General features: G+C 38.2%; 1 protein-coding gene across 1 annotated transcript in view; it reads right to left on the bottom strand.

Annotated features, from left to right (window-relative positions):
• LOC132131755 (glypican-5-like) overlaps positions 1–15,195 on the bottom strand; it is a 42,084-nt gene that overhangs the window by 20,599 nt on the left and 6,290 nt on the right. Inside the window, exons 4-7 of the mRNA XM_059543849.1 lie at positions 13,352–13,533; positions 13,113–13,172; positions 12,642–12,764; positions 4,386–4,506 (exon numbers count right to left, since the gene is read on the bottom strand). Coding sequence (XP_059399832.1) covers positions 4,386–4,506; positions 12,642–12,764; positions 13,113–13,172; positions 13,352–13,533 — 486 coding nt within the window. The remainder of the gene's footprint in view (positions 1–4,385; positions 4,507–12,641; positions 12,765–13,112; positions 13,173–13,351; positions 13,534–15,195) is intronic.

Below are 15,195 nucleotides of genomic sequence, written 5' to 3'. Positions count from 1 at the left end.
TTACCTGGTTCATTATTCAATTTAGCTGCACATTAATTTTTAATAGTTTTGTTTATGATAAGAGAACATAAACAATTAAAGAAAAAGTCATTTTGGATTGGCTTTTGGACTGGATTGTCAAAAGCGGGCATTTTCTCCACATCCTCTACTAAACCCTGCCTCTAAAAGACCTGTCAGCAAACTAAAATGATAAATGACAGGCAAAAAGCATTTCTGATTGGCTAAAACAAAAACCTGTTTTAGGATTCTATGGAGTGAGAATATTATCTCTGAAAAAAGTTACAATTCCCATCATGATTTCATATAAAATTTCATTTCTCTCCAGAGGGCATCCACTTCTTATGCAATCAACTGCAGTGCAAAATAGGGCACATACTAAAATCTTTAAGCGATTGATCAAACACAGCGTCTGAAACAACAGGTATATTAATATTCAGAGCTCTCCATGGTCAGTCTTCATTACGTCTCCAAAAAGCTTGCTTTTCTGCAGCAGGATTTTCTGAGTCATTTGGGACACAAATTCCCTAATATCTGGGGCAGGTTTAAGACCCCATTCATGTAAACGGATCGATAGGATGCATTGGGGGTCTTTGTTGCCAAACCGTGTCTCCTTGACATCAGGCTCATCAACTGGACTGAGATACACCTCTAATGGTCAAGCGAAAGCGATACAGAAGCACGTTTGGCAGGGCAACAGAGCAATAACATCTGGACAGAACTGCAAAGGAATTACAGCTGCTGCCTCTAAAAGAGAAAATTAAAATCAGAATTGACATACTATTTATTTACAGCTTTTATTTTTATATTTTCAGTGTAATTACATTTTTTAATTTGAGTAATTTTGTTATGTGCTTTTGTCATTTTTATTTCTGTCTTGTCTTTGATTATTTAGATTTAATTATTTTTATTTCAATTTTAGTCATTTTAGTAATGAAAATAAGAAATGTTGCCTTGGCAACTAACTGAAATTAATGAAAAGTTTAAATAACATTTTTGTTTAGGTCTAGTCAGAAAAAACAGACATACTGTATATCAAACATTCAAACACTATTGTAAAGAAATTTAAATAGATTAAAAAAAAAATCACTATTGTATCGTTCCAAATTTGTTTGCAATTTATTTTTATTTAGAATGCAAAAGTAGAAACCCTCTTTAGATTTTACAGAATTCTTTTCCGGAATTGTAGTCGTTATTTACAGATACTCACGTTTCACATTAATTTAATATCATAATAAATTGGACCTTTTATGCGTTGTTTAATACTTGATATCATAGACTAAAAAATGCCACTGATTTTGTTTTGCAAGCAAATGCCACAGTCTAGGTCAAATATGCACAATGTAGAACTTTAATTATCAGCTACATGGAGGGGAAGATTTAAATGAATATCCTTGCAAATTTTATCCCATGACTTCAGAAGTTTCAAAATATAGCACACAAGTCATGTCGACTACTTTTATGGTGCTTTTGTAGTGTTTTTTGGACTATTTTGGCACTTGACATTTGTTGCTATTTGAAAAAAATATGCCTTCAAAAATCTTTTGGTGAATTATCTATAACAATTAATGAGCAACACGGACTTGGATGTCTTCAGATTGCATTGAAATTTGATGCACAAATCCACTTGCATGTGTTATATGTTGTGTTAGTGTTTGTGTGTTGATGTATGTTTGCATTAGATAGCGGGTTATGAAGGCATTCATACTCATTATTAGCATCCGTGCCTGACACATCTCTGCTTATAGAGCTGTGCAAGTCCAGCCTGGGGTTTTCTTCATTCGCCATTTTTGCAGTGAGGCTTCATAAATTACTTGGCTTCATGTAAAAGAGTACATCACACTGTCTGCTCAAAGCTAAGGATGCACAGAAGATTCAGAAAAAAAGATGACCTTTGATGCAAATTCAACCATGAGACGCATAAATCTTTCCTATAGTGCTAGATGACTCACTCTTGGGATACGGCGTTGCAATATGAATTTCTCAATGAGCCTTGATCAGAGACGGACTGAAGGCTGTGGTTTTTACTTGAAATGTGCTGGTCATCAGATCAGTGCTGGTCAGGAGATCTCACACACCTCTGAAGACATAAAGTGACACTTAAGATGCCAGGTTGTCATGACGTCCTGTCACACTTTCTGTGCTATTCAGTGTCCAACACATGTCCTAGTTTTTCAGGACACTTTATATGAGCTGCATATAAAAGACTTCTGAAAAGGATCCGTAATGGCAACAACATGCAGAACACTGCAATGTTTATATTTTCTATAGGGCGTTCAAAATACAGAACTATTGAAATAGGCATATCGTTTCTGACATGCGTTGTATGCCGTAGACCAATCACAACAGACTAGGCAATCTGACCAACCAGAGCAGAGCAGGCTCACGGAAAGGAGGGGTTTAGCGAGACTGAGTCTTTGAACTGCTTTGAATGAATCATTTGAGAATAGCTGGAAAATTATGTGATATTAAATGCATATTTTGAGAAAACGAAAAGTCTTTTTTGACCTTGCATGCATGTGATCCTGTTGTAGGAGACTACCAAAACAATATTAGGAACCGTAAAAATGGCATAATAGGGGCACTTTAACCTAGATAAAAATATTAGCATTTTATCTAACTGACTTAGCAAGATTTTCTAGCATGACAATAGTTAAGCTGAAAAACAAAAGAAAAAACAGTTTATACTAATAGCTACTTGCTATAGCACCCTTTGCGGAAATACATAAAATGTACTGGCATTGCATTATCAACTAGCATAAAATCAAGCAGGCGAACTTGCGTAGAATATGGCTAAATTTATAATAACATGCTAGCATAATACTTTTCCTGCTATACAGCAAGAATACTATGTTTTAAGTAAATTTTCCAACCTATCCACAAAAACGTGCCCAAGCTTCTATTCATTCATCACTTTTCAAGATCTAATCAATAACTGATTCCATCTGCAAGCATCTCAAGGTTATATGCATTGCCATTAGTTGTACACCAATGACGTATTTTATCTATCAGGTTTTACACAGGATAGGTTAATTAGATACCAATCAGCCACTAAAAACTACCACAGGTCAAGCAAAATAGACCTCACCAGGGGCTGGAGACCTAAGGAAATAACGGGAATAGTTCACAAGAAGTTCAAAGTGACCTACTCCTCATCCCCTGACAAAAATCTAATGTACTTTCCCAGCTTTCTTGATGTCTAGTGATGAAATTTCTCACAGAAAAGCAATGTGGCCAGGGCTGAGTCGGGTTTGGACATAATGTGGAACCAAAACGTCTGGTTTTAATAGAGCAAAGAGGGCCAACTGAGCTGCCCTCCATCCCCTCCCAAACGCAGCTGCAGTAGCGACAGACTTTGTCGTCATGCCAAAGAGGTCTTCAACACTCCCGCTGAGGATGCTGGGTTTGATCTTGCTGCAGTGTGATCACAGAGCAAATCTTGGACTAATGACACCATCTCACCACTCTTGACTTGTGCACTGGCATTTAGTTGGAATATTTTTGTTTGGTGGGCAAGCTTGAAACTAGCACTTCAGGTGGTTCTTAATGTCTTCTTTTTGGCTCAGAAAGCACACATTCATGAATAGTTTTATAAAAATTAACACGCAAGCCATAGCTGTACTTTTTCTTTCTGATTGCCATTTGTCAGATTGTACGATATGAACTTTGGTTAAAGATAAAACAGAGTATTAATGGTCTTTGACTTTAGGACTTATAGTTCAAACTAAAGTCATGACTGAAAGCATTGACTTATCATTTGTGTTTTGACAGCCTCACTGACAAGCAAAATTAGCACGAAAATACAAACAAGCGCTTGCTGTGCACTGATTGGTTCCTTGGTAGAAAGTTGTTGTAGAAACATTGTAAGAAATTGTTGTGCAGAACTCACACCCTGTCAGATTGTAAGATCTTCCTTAAGATTCATTGTAAAGCTTATCACTAAAGATGGATGTACATGCACGATTTTAACTTTAGTTAAAACTAAAGTTTTTAGTTCTATCGATTTGTCCCAATAAAATTGACTGACTAAACTGACTTGTACCAACTGATTTTTTTTTCTCGCTTCAAAGGAAATCAGGTGGAAATTGTTCAAACTTGTACATTTGTATGGTGTATTACAAGCTCCCACCATCTTTAACCTAACCTGAACATTTTGGACAATCAAGGAATGTCAATTCAACTGATTTGTGTTCAAACGTCCTGATTAAAACGATCCTGATGTCCAAAATAATCTCATCCAAATTCCTCACAGCTGTCACCAATATCTCAGCAAACTTAAGGTTTAGGTTTAAGGTTTGAGCTTAAGCTTAGAGGGTAAGGGTTAAAAACCTATGTTTGGTTCTAAATGTCGAAGGATGATTGTTCTGATGGTTTTTTTTTTGACCTACCTGGTTGAAGTGCTCTAGCTTTTCCTTAACGTTGATAAGGATTGGATCCACACTTCTGACTTTTATCTCTGGGTTGTGCCTCTGGGCTTGCAGTCCATTCCCCACCACATGACCTGTATAACTGCGGTGGAAACAGATCAAGAGATTAGTTACCAGTACATAAATCAAGCACTCTTTGGACTGATCATAATGATCTCCCAATTCTGAGTTCTGGAGTACTAAAAATGTAGGGAATGCTCAACGCTCATCTATTAGAAACAGGACCAAGGATTGATCGGATGTTCAGACAGCCTTTTCACCCACATAAATGATTCATTATGAAGCCTGCGGGGAAGCCTGAAGACACAACTTTGCTGCAAATGTAGGTATTGACCCTGCATCCTTTCATTAGAGATTTTAAAGGAGGTGAATGGAGGGCATCCTTCAACAAAGACCAAGTCAGTGCAACCAAGGCATGCCACACAACATGCTTACCCACTAAACAGTATTCAATGAAAAACAACTCAACTCAACTCAATGCAATGATGGTTGACAGAATGTTGCTATGTGGTTGAGAGGGTGGTTACTTTCTGAGTAAATTCCCATAAAACTTAATATGATATGTATCATATATAGAATGTTGCCATGTGGTTGCTAGGTGGTTACTTTCTGGTCCAAGTCAAGTGAACCCAATTTTAAAGCCCACAATTAAAATGTCCAAAAGGCACTTAAAAACTTTATGTATCATATCTAAAATGTTGCTGGTTGTGGGTGCAAGGGTGTTGCTAGGTGGCAACTTTCTGGTGCAAAATGCAAATATAGACTTAATGTGATACACAAATTTTTTTTTGCAATTGCTAGATTTCCAGCACCAGTGACCTTGAAACAGACGGGCAGACAGACAGTCAGACAGACGGATCAAAGCATTAACAGTGGAGGCCAGATAAAGCACAGCAGGAGGGCAGAATAATGCAGCTGTGTGCACGCGCATCAATAAATGAGTGCTTGTTTGAGAACTGCCCCACTGTTTTCACCACAGCTATCCTAAGTGAATAAACCATGACCCCAGACACCTCATACTGCATTCAAACAGCATTCGAACACACATCTCACTTTGCAAGGTGGAAGCACTTTTTGTTAGGAACCGATGTGAGACAGACTTGTTTGCTGGTTTGTGCTTTTTAGCTGTCAGGAGTAAATGCATTTGGGCGGCAGTTACAGTAGAGATGAAATATGTGAGTATTCATTACATAAGAGGAGTGGATTATGTGGCTTATCTAAAAGAAGAATGAGCTGTCTGTGGATACTGTCATTTTTACTGGCTCATTCTTTCTTCTGTGAGCCAAATGTGCTCCATATGCACATAATTAAAGAGGAAATAATCTGCTCGATGTGTTTCAATAAACATATAGCCAACCGTAAGACCCTGATCATTACAAAGATAGATTTTAGGGAAATTTTCTATAGCAGCACTGTTGAAATGGCTGCTAGTCTTATTTCTCTCTGAGCGTATTGGATTTTTGATGAGACATTAATGGGTGTGTGTTTACAGTGTGTGTGTTCTCTACTCACTGCTGTGTGTGTGCACTTGGATGGGTTAAATGCAGAGCACCAATTCCGAGTATGGGTTACTGTTACGAACCCCTGTTATAAGATGCTCATTGAGAAAGGGGTCCACAACATGAATGAATTGTGAGGCCAACAGCAATTTAACCATTTATTATAGGACTAATAAATGATTACTCAATCTCACATCTCTCATTCATCTCAACTCTCCACATGTAACAATAACAATTAAACTATACCAAAGTCAAAGAATTTAATTAACAGACACTGACAAATAGATCAAACCAAAAAAACATCACATAGAACACAGCTTTCTTCAAAGGCTGGCTGGACATCATGATGTGCACGGAATTCACCGCTGCATGATCTCATTCTGGTTCACACTTCTCTTATATACTCTAGATGAGCCATCAGAGCAACAGGACACAGGTGTGCAGGGGCGGAGCCTAACACTCAGAAGATAAAAGACTAATCAGATCACAAACAAATACACACAACATACAGATACAACACTCAGAAGGCTTAGGCCGTAACAGTTACCATACTTGGCAAATGTCACGATTTTCACTTCACTTTCACTTACAAGTCTATCAGTGGCCTCAAATATCAATTGAATAGCTGAGTGTCTTAAATGTTCAAAATTTTGTTACAGTCAGCATTGAATGAACTACATTAACTGAATTAATTAGATTTTGTTATATATTCCCTGTGTCGGTGTTGGACTTTTGTTGAAGCATTTTCCCTGTTCCTGTTGTGTCTGTTAGTTCACCTTTTGTTTGAGCCTGGCCTTTGTAGTGTAGTGTAGTGTAATGGATGGACAAATCAGATATATTATTATTTTTTTATATTTAACAAATAATCAAACAGACCTCTCACTCAACAATCATACTGGGTGCTGGGACGTCTGTGAACGACAGACCAAAACACTAGTTACAATGGCAGCCTGTACACCTAAGCAAGATTTCATAGCTTTTATGGCCCAATGGTATTCACCTCACCCCACTGGAAGTCACTATGAAACAGACACATACTGCCCATAGGAAATTACTTCATTAATTTATAGCCAGACCTTTCTATGAAATGCATTTTTTGTATTGTACTGCATACTGTTTTATGCATGTATTAGTGGCCACACTGGACACCAATCCTCTATGCTGTGACACAGGTCCAGTGGTCGAGATGGTACTGGCTGCAGGCAGTTGGGTTGTACTTGGCTTGGGTGATTGTGTTCTGAACCAAGTAAAGTCCAGACTCAAGAAACTCCTTAGAAGAGATGGAAGATCAACAACAATGTCCTTGTCTTGGTGAAGTCAGTACTGAATTAACTAAACTAACCAAACTAATTAAACTAACTAAATTTAGTGTTGCTAGAGTTTTGTACTGGTTGTGTACTGGACCAAGTGAAAAAACACACTCTAAAGTCTTCATAAGATTCTAGACACAGTTCAAGACTGGAACTTTCTATCAATACTTCAGTGTGCTTTAGCACAAATATAAGCAATTGTTAATTCAAATTGTCTCTAATATAAGCATAACCTACCACGTTTCATCTCTACACAATCCAATCAAATACCCATAAAATCAAGTCCTGTTCTTCCTGAAAAGATTTCTTACACAAAAGAAAGACCACAACAAACAAGCCACCTAATGAATTACTTTGATTATGACACTGACAAACTGTTTCAAATAAACTACAGAAGAACATCAGGCTCTTTAAACAGATGTGTTAGCGAGAACATGGGTCTTACATTGCAGTGCGGTGGGCCTGTCACTGCAGTCCCCCACATTTCTCACAATAATTAGCAGCTAAACGAATCCAAACCAGAAAAAAGTCAGAGAAAAATAATTACCCAGCTCAAGACCATAGAGTCTGGAGTTCCCCTTTGACTAAACGCTGCTTATTTCCCCCTAGAAACCACACACACATACCCCTGTGAGGAGTAAAGCTCCAATTAAATTCATCTGTTATATTGGATTAGCTCATTTGTTTGCTCACAAGGTTATGAAACTCAGTGCCTAATAAGCTAGCAATATCTGTTCTTCATGAACTGAGCATTAGAGTTTTTTTCTTTCTTTAGAACAGCTTTTCCACAAGTTATTGCCTTTTGACAGCCTAAACGGATAATATTAATATTTCAACAAGTCCTTTTCTATAGAATACACAACTCTTGAGTATAGCATTGGAGTAAACTATGCTATCCTGATTTACGTCAGCATGAATTCAGCTGTGTGCCTTCTCATGTGTGTAATAATTGGGTGTAAGGCCTTCTGGTTGCTAGTTTTCCATCCTATTTATTGTCTGTGGTCTATGAAGTTAGGAAGGGCACATGCTTATGTAGGACAGCTGTAATATATCTATTCAGCTTGGAGTTGCACAGAGCTTACAGCGCTTTCTGTATATTAAAGCAGCTGTTTAGAATGGAGTGGTTCAATAATAAGTTGTAATAAGTTGCCATAAGTTGCCGGCAGCCATATCACCCTGGAGCCCAAGACCGGTTTCCCACTGAAGCTAAGCAGGGCTGAGCCTGGTCAGTACCTGGATGGGAGACCTCCTGTGAAAACTAGGTTGCTGCAGGAAGAGGTGCTAGTGAGGCCAGCAGGGGGTGCTCACCCTGTGGTCTGTGTGGGTCCTAGCGCCCCAGTGTAGTGATGGGGACACTGTACTGTCAACAAGCACCGTCCTTCGGATGAGACGTCAAACCGAGGTCCTGACTCTCTGTGGTCATTAAAAATCCCAGGATGTCTTTCGAAAAGAGTAGAGGTGTGACCTCGGCATCCTGGCTAAATTCGCCCATTGGCCTCTGACCATCATGGCCTCCTAACAATCCCCATATCTGCTGATTGGCTTCATCACTCTGTCTCCTCTCCACCAATAAGCTGGTGTGTGGTGGGCGTTCTGGCGCAATATGGCTGCCGTCGCATCATCCAGATGGATGCTGCACACTGGTGGTGGATGAGGAGATACCCCCTGACTATGTAAAGCGCTTTGAGTGCCTAGAAAAGCGCTATATAAATATAATGAATTATTATTATTAATTAATACAAGCACTGGATATCCTATATGCAGTTACAGTATCTATTACAGGTTTTCATGTCAGCCACTATAAATACTGCAAATATTAGTGTATTATGTAGTATTTGTATGCTATGTATCGAAACCTATTTAGACAGCACTAAGCCCATCAATGAAATACTAGATAGATAGTTCTATAGGTTTTGGCCTAAGTGGAGAATCTACTGATAGCACAGGTACATCACGGAGACGTCTTTTTGATATCTGCATTTACATCTGCAAGACATCTATAGAACGTTTCCTATCAGATTTAGATGATGTCTTAAGATGTTTGTGATCTAAAATGATATCGTTGAGATGTCTATCAGATGTTTGTACACAGCAGATGCTTTCCAGATGAAGACATCTCGCAGACATACTGTACTGTATGTGTGCTATCTGAGGTGGCTCAAACCAATGTTTTTAAACAAATCCTGTTCAAACAAAGCAGCAATGGCCACAATTATCCAGTTTTCACTGGTCTACTTAAAAGTTTTTTCACCATTTTCAGTCACTTCCCTGTTTTGAAGCATGGCTGCTGTTTTAAGATGGTCTTTAGCATGTTTAAACTGGTCATGTGCTGGTCCTAAAATGGTCCTAAAAAACTCCTGCTCAGGACTAGCTAAGGACTAGCATATGACCATCTTAAACCAGCTCATGACCTGCTCAAACCATGCTTCAAAACATACCTAACCAACATATACAGGTTTTTTGCAACATCTGAAAATCCATTTTAAGATAGTAGCTGTGTTTTTGAACATGGTAGACAATCTGAGATTAGCAAGAATCCAGATAACAGCTGTTCATTCTGGTTTAAGGCGGTCAGGGTGGTTTTTGAAACATTTGCTTGTTTACCATGTTGAATTAGCTAATCAGATGGAACTAGTTAATACTTGGACTAACTAATAACCATCTTAGATTGGATATAAACAAGTTATCATATTCTGAAACATAGCTACAAGTTTAAGGCCAATCATACAGCTAAACATTAGCTTAATCACGCTGGGAGACCAGCTAAACCACTTTAAACTACCATTGTTTGTAGCATGTTCAGTTTTAAGCTCTTAAAAACCAAATGAAGTGTTATAGTGAGCACAAGGGAGAGTCCTCAGTGAAAACACAGAGTAGCAGAGACCACAGAGTAAAGGAAAACTAAGCATGTAAAATCAGTCATGGACACAACTGAGAAGTGTTTCGTGACGATTTACACTTTTCCAATCTGTTCACCGTTTTATGTGGGTTAAGGTTCGACAGTGGCATCAGCAATGGATAAAATGTGAGAGAGAAAAAGAAAGAAACTAAGAACAACCCAAAAGGACTTTGACCACAGACGGCAGTCGCCTAAAATTGAAAACAAAAACAAACGGTTCCCACAGTAACCAGTAATCCAGTCGTTTGGAGTCTGGCTGACACCAATTATAAGTCATGCTAACATTTCCTTGGTTTACTCCACCATCCTAAAACATCTATTCATACACTTCACTGTGCAGTGGGAGGCGAACCACAAAGTCAGCTAAGCTTCTTCTTAAATCACCTTGTTCGCTCAATTTGAAATGTTACGTAGCTATCCAAATGGACCTAAAAATTCTAAAAAAAAAAAAAAAAATGCATGTTTTGGACTGAACTCGGGGTGAAAGCGTTGTCATCTTGTGAACACATGTTTTCCTCAGTGTGTTTATTTGACCCAAATGTTTATGATGACCAAGTGGCAGAATATATGTAGATGGCTATTTGGGATTTTTGCCTCAGAAAACATGGTTTAATATGCAAATATGCATTGTCCAAAAGGGGGCAGTGTTAACTTATTTGAAGAGTGTTGTGCTCACAGGGATATATGCTATGCCCATAATAGCATGCTAATATGCTAATTTCAATATTTCTGTATAGCATACTGAGCACAGAATGCAAACGATCTACATACCTCCTACATCAAAACTTCAAGGGGCTATACATCAGAGCGGACAGCAAGGAATCGAATAATGCACTGCACTTAACTTGACTCCATTTTTCAATGTGATGAATGAAGTATATTATGATATCTCTTTCTTCACTTATTATTTTTAAGACATTTTACACAAAAAGGATACTAGCAAACTGATGTTTAGGCCTATTTTCTAAGAAAAGTGTTTGCAACTCACTACAAGCAATATAGTGTACTACTGTTTGAAAAATGTTTTGTTGATTAATGTGTTCAGCATGTGCTAGCATTATTCAGTAGGCTACATAGAAAGCTAATACAAAATGTAGTATACTACCATTTTGAATCTTGACACTTCGCATGTTCTGTTTCACATTTCTAAAACAGAAGGCAGTATATACTGCGCAGAAATTTGTTCCAATAGTCTTTGTACCAACAAATGAAGAGTGTGACCATTGATTTCTGTGACTGTTACCGTAGAGAAAATGGTCTAGCTTGCTAATCTGTTTTTGTTTGTGGAATTTCTGTACTAGAAAATACAAAGCAAGTTTTTATAATGTCAAACTGAGTTACTTTGTCTGAAAGATAAAGATTAGAGGTCACCTAAATGCCATGTGGCCAAAATGTGGCTTTCTCTAAATTTAATGTTTACATTTTGTATTGGACCTCTCTGCAACCAATTGATGACATTTAGGGAACCAGTAAACATTTATCTTTTAGACAAAGCAGGGTTGACATGATAAAAACTGGTCTTGTCTTAATACAGAGATTTCAGAAACCAAAAAAAGGATTAGCAAGCTAGTCAGTTTGCTCCATGGTAACAATGGCCTGTTTCCAGGGCTACCCAGTGTTTGTGCCATTGGGGGCCCCAAGTATGGATGGTGCCCGCCCTGTGTTACTGCCGTAGTGTGGACGGAGATGTGGCAATTTGTCCAGGGGGTGGATGGGGAGTGGGATCTCTAACCTCTGAGCCAAAGCTGAGCAGCAAATGAGGCCAGAATTGGGATATATCTGGAATTATAAACCTATGTCCTTTCAAGCAAAGTGATCATGGTCATTTTGTGATGCAAAAGTCAAAAGAGAATAAATGAACATATGCTGATAGCAGAACCGCCGATATGTAAACATTTATTTTGAGTGTATGTTTTTCAGGGAATCTCATTTGTGTCACAATAGAGCTCCAGAACCTTCTGAACGAAGCTTCTGTCCGGAAGAGGACTGGAGAAAAGCCACGCTAATCCATGGCAACCATCACTCCTCTTGGCCATCTTATGAACCTCTTGACCTCACAGAGTAAATAGAGACCTTTCTGGAGAGATATCTGATCTGAATGCCTTCAATTACAATCAATTTGTGTGGGAAAACAGAAACATTCTCATGTTTGTGAAGAACAAGTCTTCAGCCAGCCTGAAAATATAAAGAGCCACTCAAAGATGTATACATATTTATGAAATTATCAGATTTTATTTATTTATTGGTTTAGCCATATGCAATTTAATAAGTTTTAATTTTAAAACATTATTTTTTACATAGTTTAAATATGTGAATGTGTTTAATATTTATCTATATTATAATAAATGACTAATTTACAAGCTAAAACTGCTTTGTCAAATCATTTAGCATTGTGTGCACTTTTAAGGTATTTGGACAAAAAAATGAGTGCCATGTCATAGACCCATATTAGTCCATGCATAAATACATAAATTTGAGTTCAAGCCCTCCTCTGACAGGACAAGCTTACCTCTCCACCACATCTTCTCCACTCCAGCAGGTGTTTTCATCCATCACCACCTCGCCCTCGCACAGCATCACCGGCAGCGTGGAGAAGAATGATTTGTACCGCTGGATGTAGCCCATGAACTCCCTGCAGGAAGTTCAGGCTTTCAGGAAGTTATCAAAAACCATCAAACCAGGCCTAATTATACAGTACAACCAGTTCTGCCCCATTCATCACACTGCTCTAATCAAACATGCCTAAACACTGATAGACACAAGCGGCAGATTGGCCTTCTGTACTTGTTTGTGACTATTTATGATTATTAATGCTGATAGTGTTCTTCCTTGCTCGCACACGTTTATTTGATGTGGGATTAAATCTTTAGAACATTCTTAGGCTGACAGCCAATGTCATGAATAAATAAATAAATATTGGTAACCTGGTAGCTGAATTGCTACTGCTTTAAAATGTTAGTCTTCGCTAATGCACGCTTACTTTGAAATCTTTTTCAGGCTTCTGGGTTTGTCGTTTTTGGATGGTTTCAGAGGCAGAGACCTGAGGTCATTGACAGGTGAAGAATTGGGAGGAAGGAAAACAGAAGAAAGAAAGGCAAAAAGCAGGACCGTTACTATATATATGATCTGAAATATCTGATTCGTAAGGATTTGAATATCTTGAAGGTTCAAGATATGGTCAGCAATTATATATGCAGTGGATACATGGGATTTCCTCACCTTCTTTTTAGTGTAATGTGCTCATGTTGGTTGTCTGTGTCAGGTAGCGTTGTAGGACTGGAAGATGTGACTGAGGTTTGGAGTTCGATGGTTGGGTGTAGTGAAGGACTCAAACTTCTAGAGGTGGGACTGACTGGAGTGGAGGAAACGGGTTCAGTCAAGGAACCACAAACTTTACCCACCTGAAAGATAGAGATGAGGAATTATTATGGGTTTGAAAACATATGTAAGAGAAAAAAAAATCATGGTGAATGACAATTTAGGCCAGTTTGAATTGACTCACACCAATTCAAAGAGATTACTCCATCTAGTGGCCACTAATAAGTGGCATAATATCACTCTAGTAATATTTACAATATAATTGATTTAAAATTGAAACTAACAGTACAATAAGCCTTCACTGTATTTAACTGCACTGGATGCTGAATTATTATACATTAACTTCTTTATATACATAAAATATATATTTTATTTTATTCAGCCTCTCATCATCTCAAAAAAAAAAAAAAAAAAAAAGGATAATCATAGTCCGTTGACATATTTCAGCTATATTCCAGAAATTATAAAATGGAATAAGGACTGAAAACATTATTTATGCGAGCATGTGTAAATGTGTTTGTATATATATATCTCATACAGAGCTTTATTTATCTAAGGATTAGCCGAGCTTTCTCATTCCCCTGCTCTGGCCCCTCACTAGCTGCACTGCATTTTGGGAAGGGGCCGGCCGGTTCACGGAAGCCGTCTTTGTCCAGAGGTGAATTTGCATGCAGGACATCAGGCTGATTGGGACTAGACAACACCCAAACAACTCAAGCACCACCAAGATAGCGCCAGACCACATGCAGCGTGAGAGACTCGAGAGGCCCTATAGTCCTCCATGTCAATGCCAGAGCTGGGCGCCACATATAGACATCTTATAAACAATAAAGATATCACAAGTTATTCTTCAAAATCTCATTGTTTTTACAATTAGCAACAACATGGAACGAACCCGATTCCATTTATAGAGCGTCAACAATAAAGCATACCTCTAAGACCCCAAAAATAGGCCTACTCTATGCTAATATGTTAGCGGAAATGCTTCTAGCTACGCAAGCTCAGTACGTTGTTGTGTTCTGAAATGTTACTGAATGCAATTTGTAACACAACACTGGTATAAATTACATTCTGACCGCTGCATAAGGGGCCCTATATAGTGACATTAGCATAATTATTTCTTAAATGATTATCGTAATTAGCGACATTAGCATAAATAATTGCTGTGGTGAGTTATAGTAAATATAGCAATGTGGTGAATAAAACTGCTCTGCACAATTTTTGCTAATTCATCCATAACTTAGCAGAAGCTTGCCATGGACAAGTAGCATAACCTGTTTTGGGCCCTGTCCTCAAAAACAATGAACAGATCTATGGAATGCAGGTAAATAAAGACCACGTCACTTGCAATGATGATACAAATAGTCTGTGCAGTGAATTAAAGGCTTCTAATAGCATAAAACACAAATCAAAATACAAATTTTAGTAACATTGCATCGTTGTTGGGCTGCCACTTGATGTCCAATGTAGGCCTTAATTCGTTATCACAAAGCAGAGGCACTGGTGTAGTTTTTGTTTTAGCCAAATATAACTCCAGTGATCACTCTACTGATAAATTTGTTTAGGGTTGCAGCAAACAACTTTGTTAGTGCTCTGTCCATTAAGCCTGGGTCTAGACCAGGTAACACAAACCCATCATGGCATCAGTGATTTGAATGATTTGAGCCAGTGAAGGAGCATTTAAGGGGCGGTCAAACTCTCACAAGCAGCCTTCATTGTAGAGCAGTAGAGGAGTTTATAGGGGC

Source organism: Carassius carassius, chromosome 48 (genome assembly GCF_963082965.1).
Source record: "Carassius carassius chromosome 48, fCarCar2.1, whole genome shotgun sequence".
Classification (NCBI taxonomy): Eukaryota; Metazoa; Chordata; class Actinopteri; order Cypriniformes; family Cyprinidae; genus Carassius; species Carassius carassius.
The sequence above is the reverse complement of the archived record's forward strand: the minus strand, read 5'-3'. Positions and strand labels throughout refer to the sequence as shown.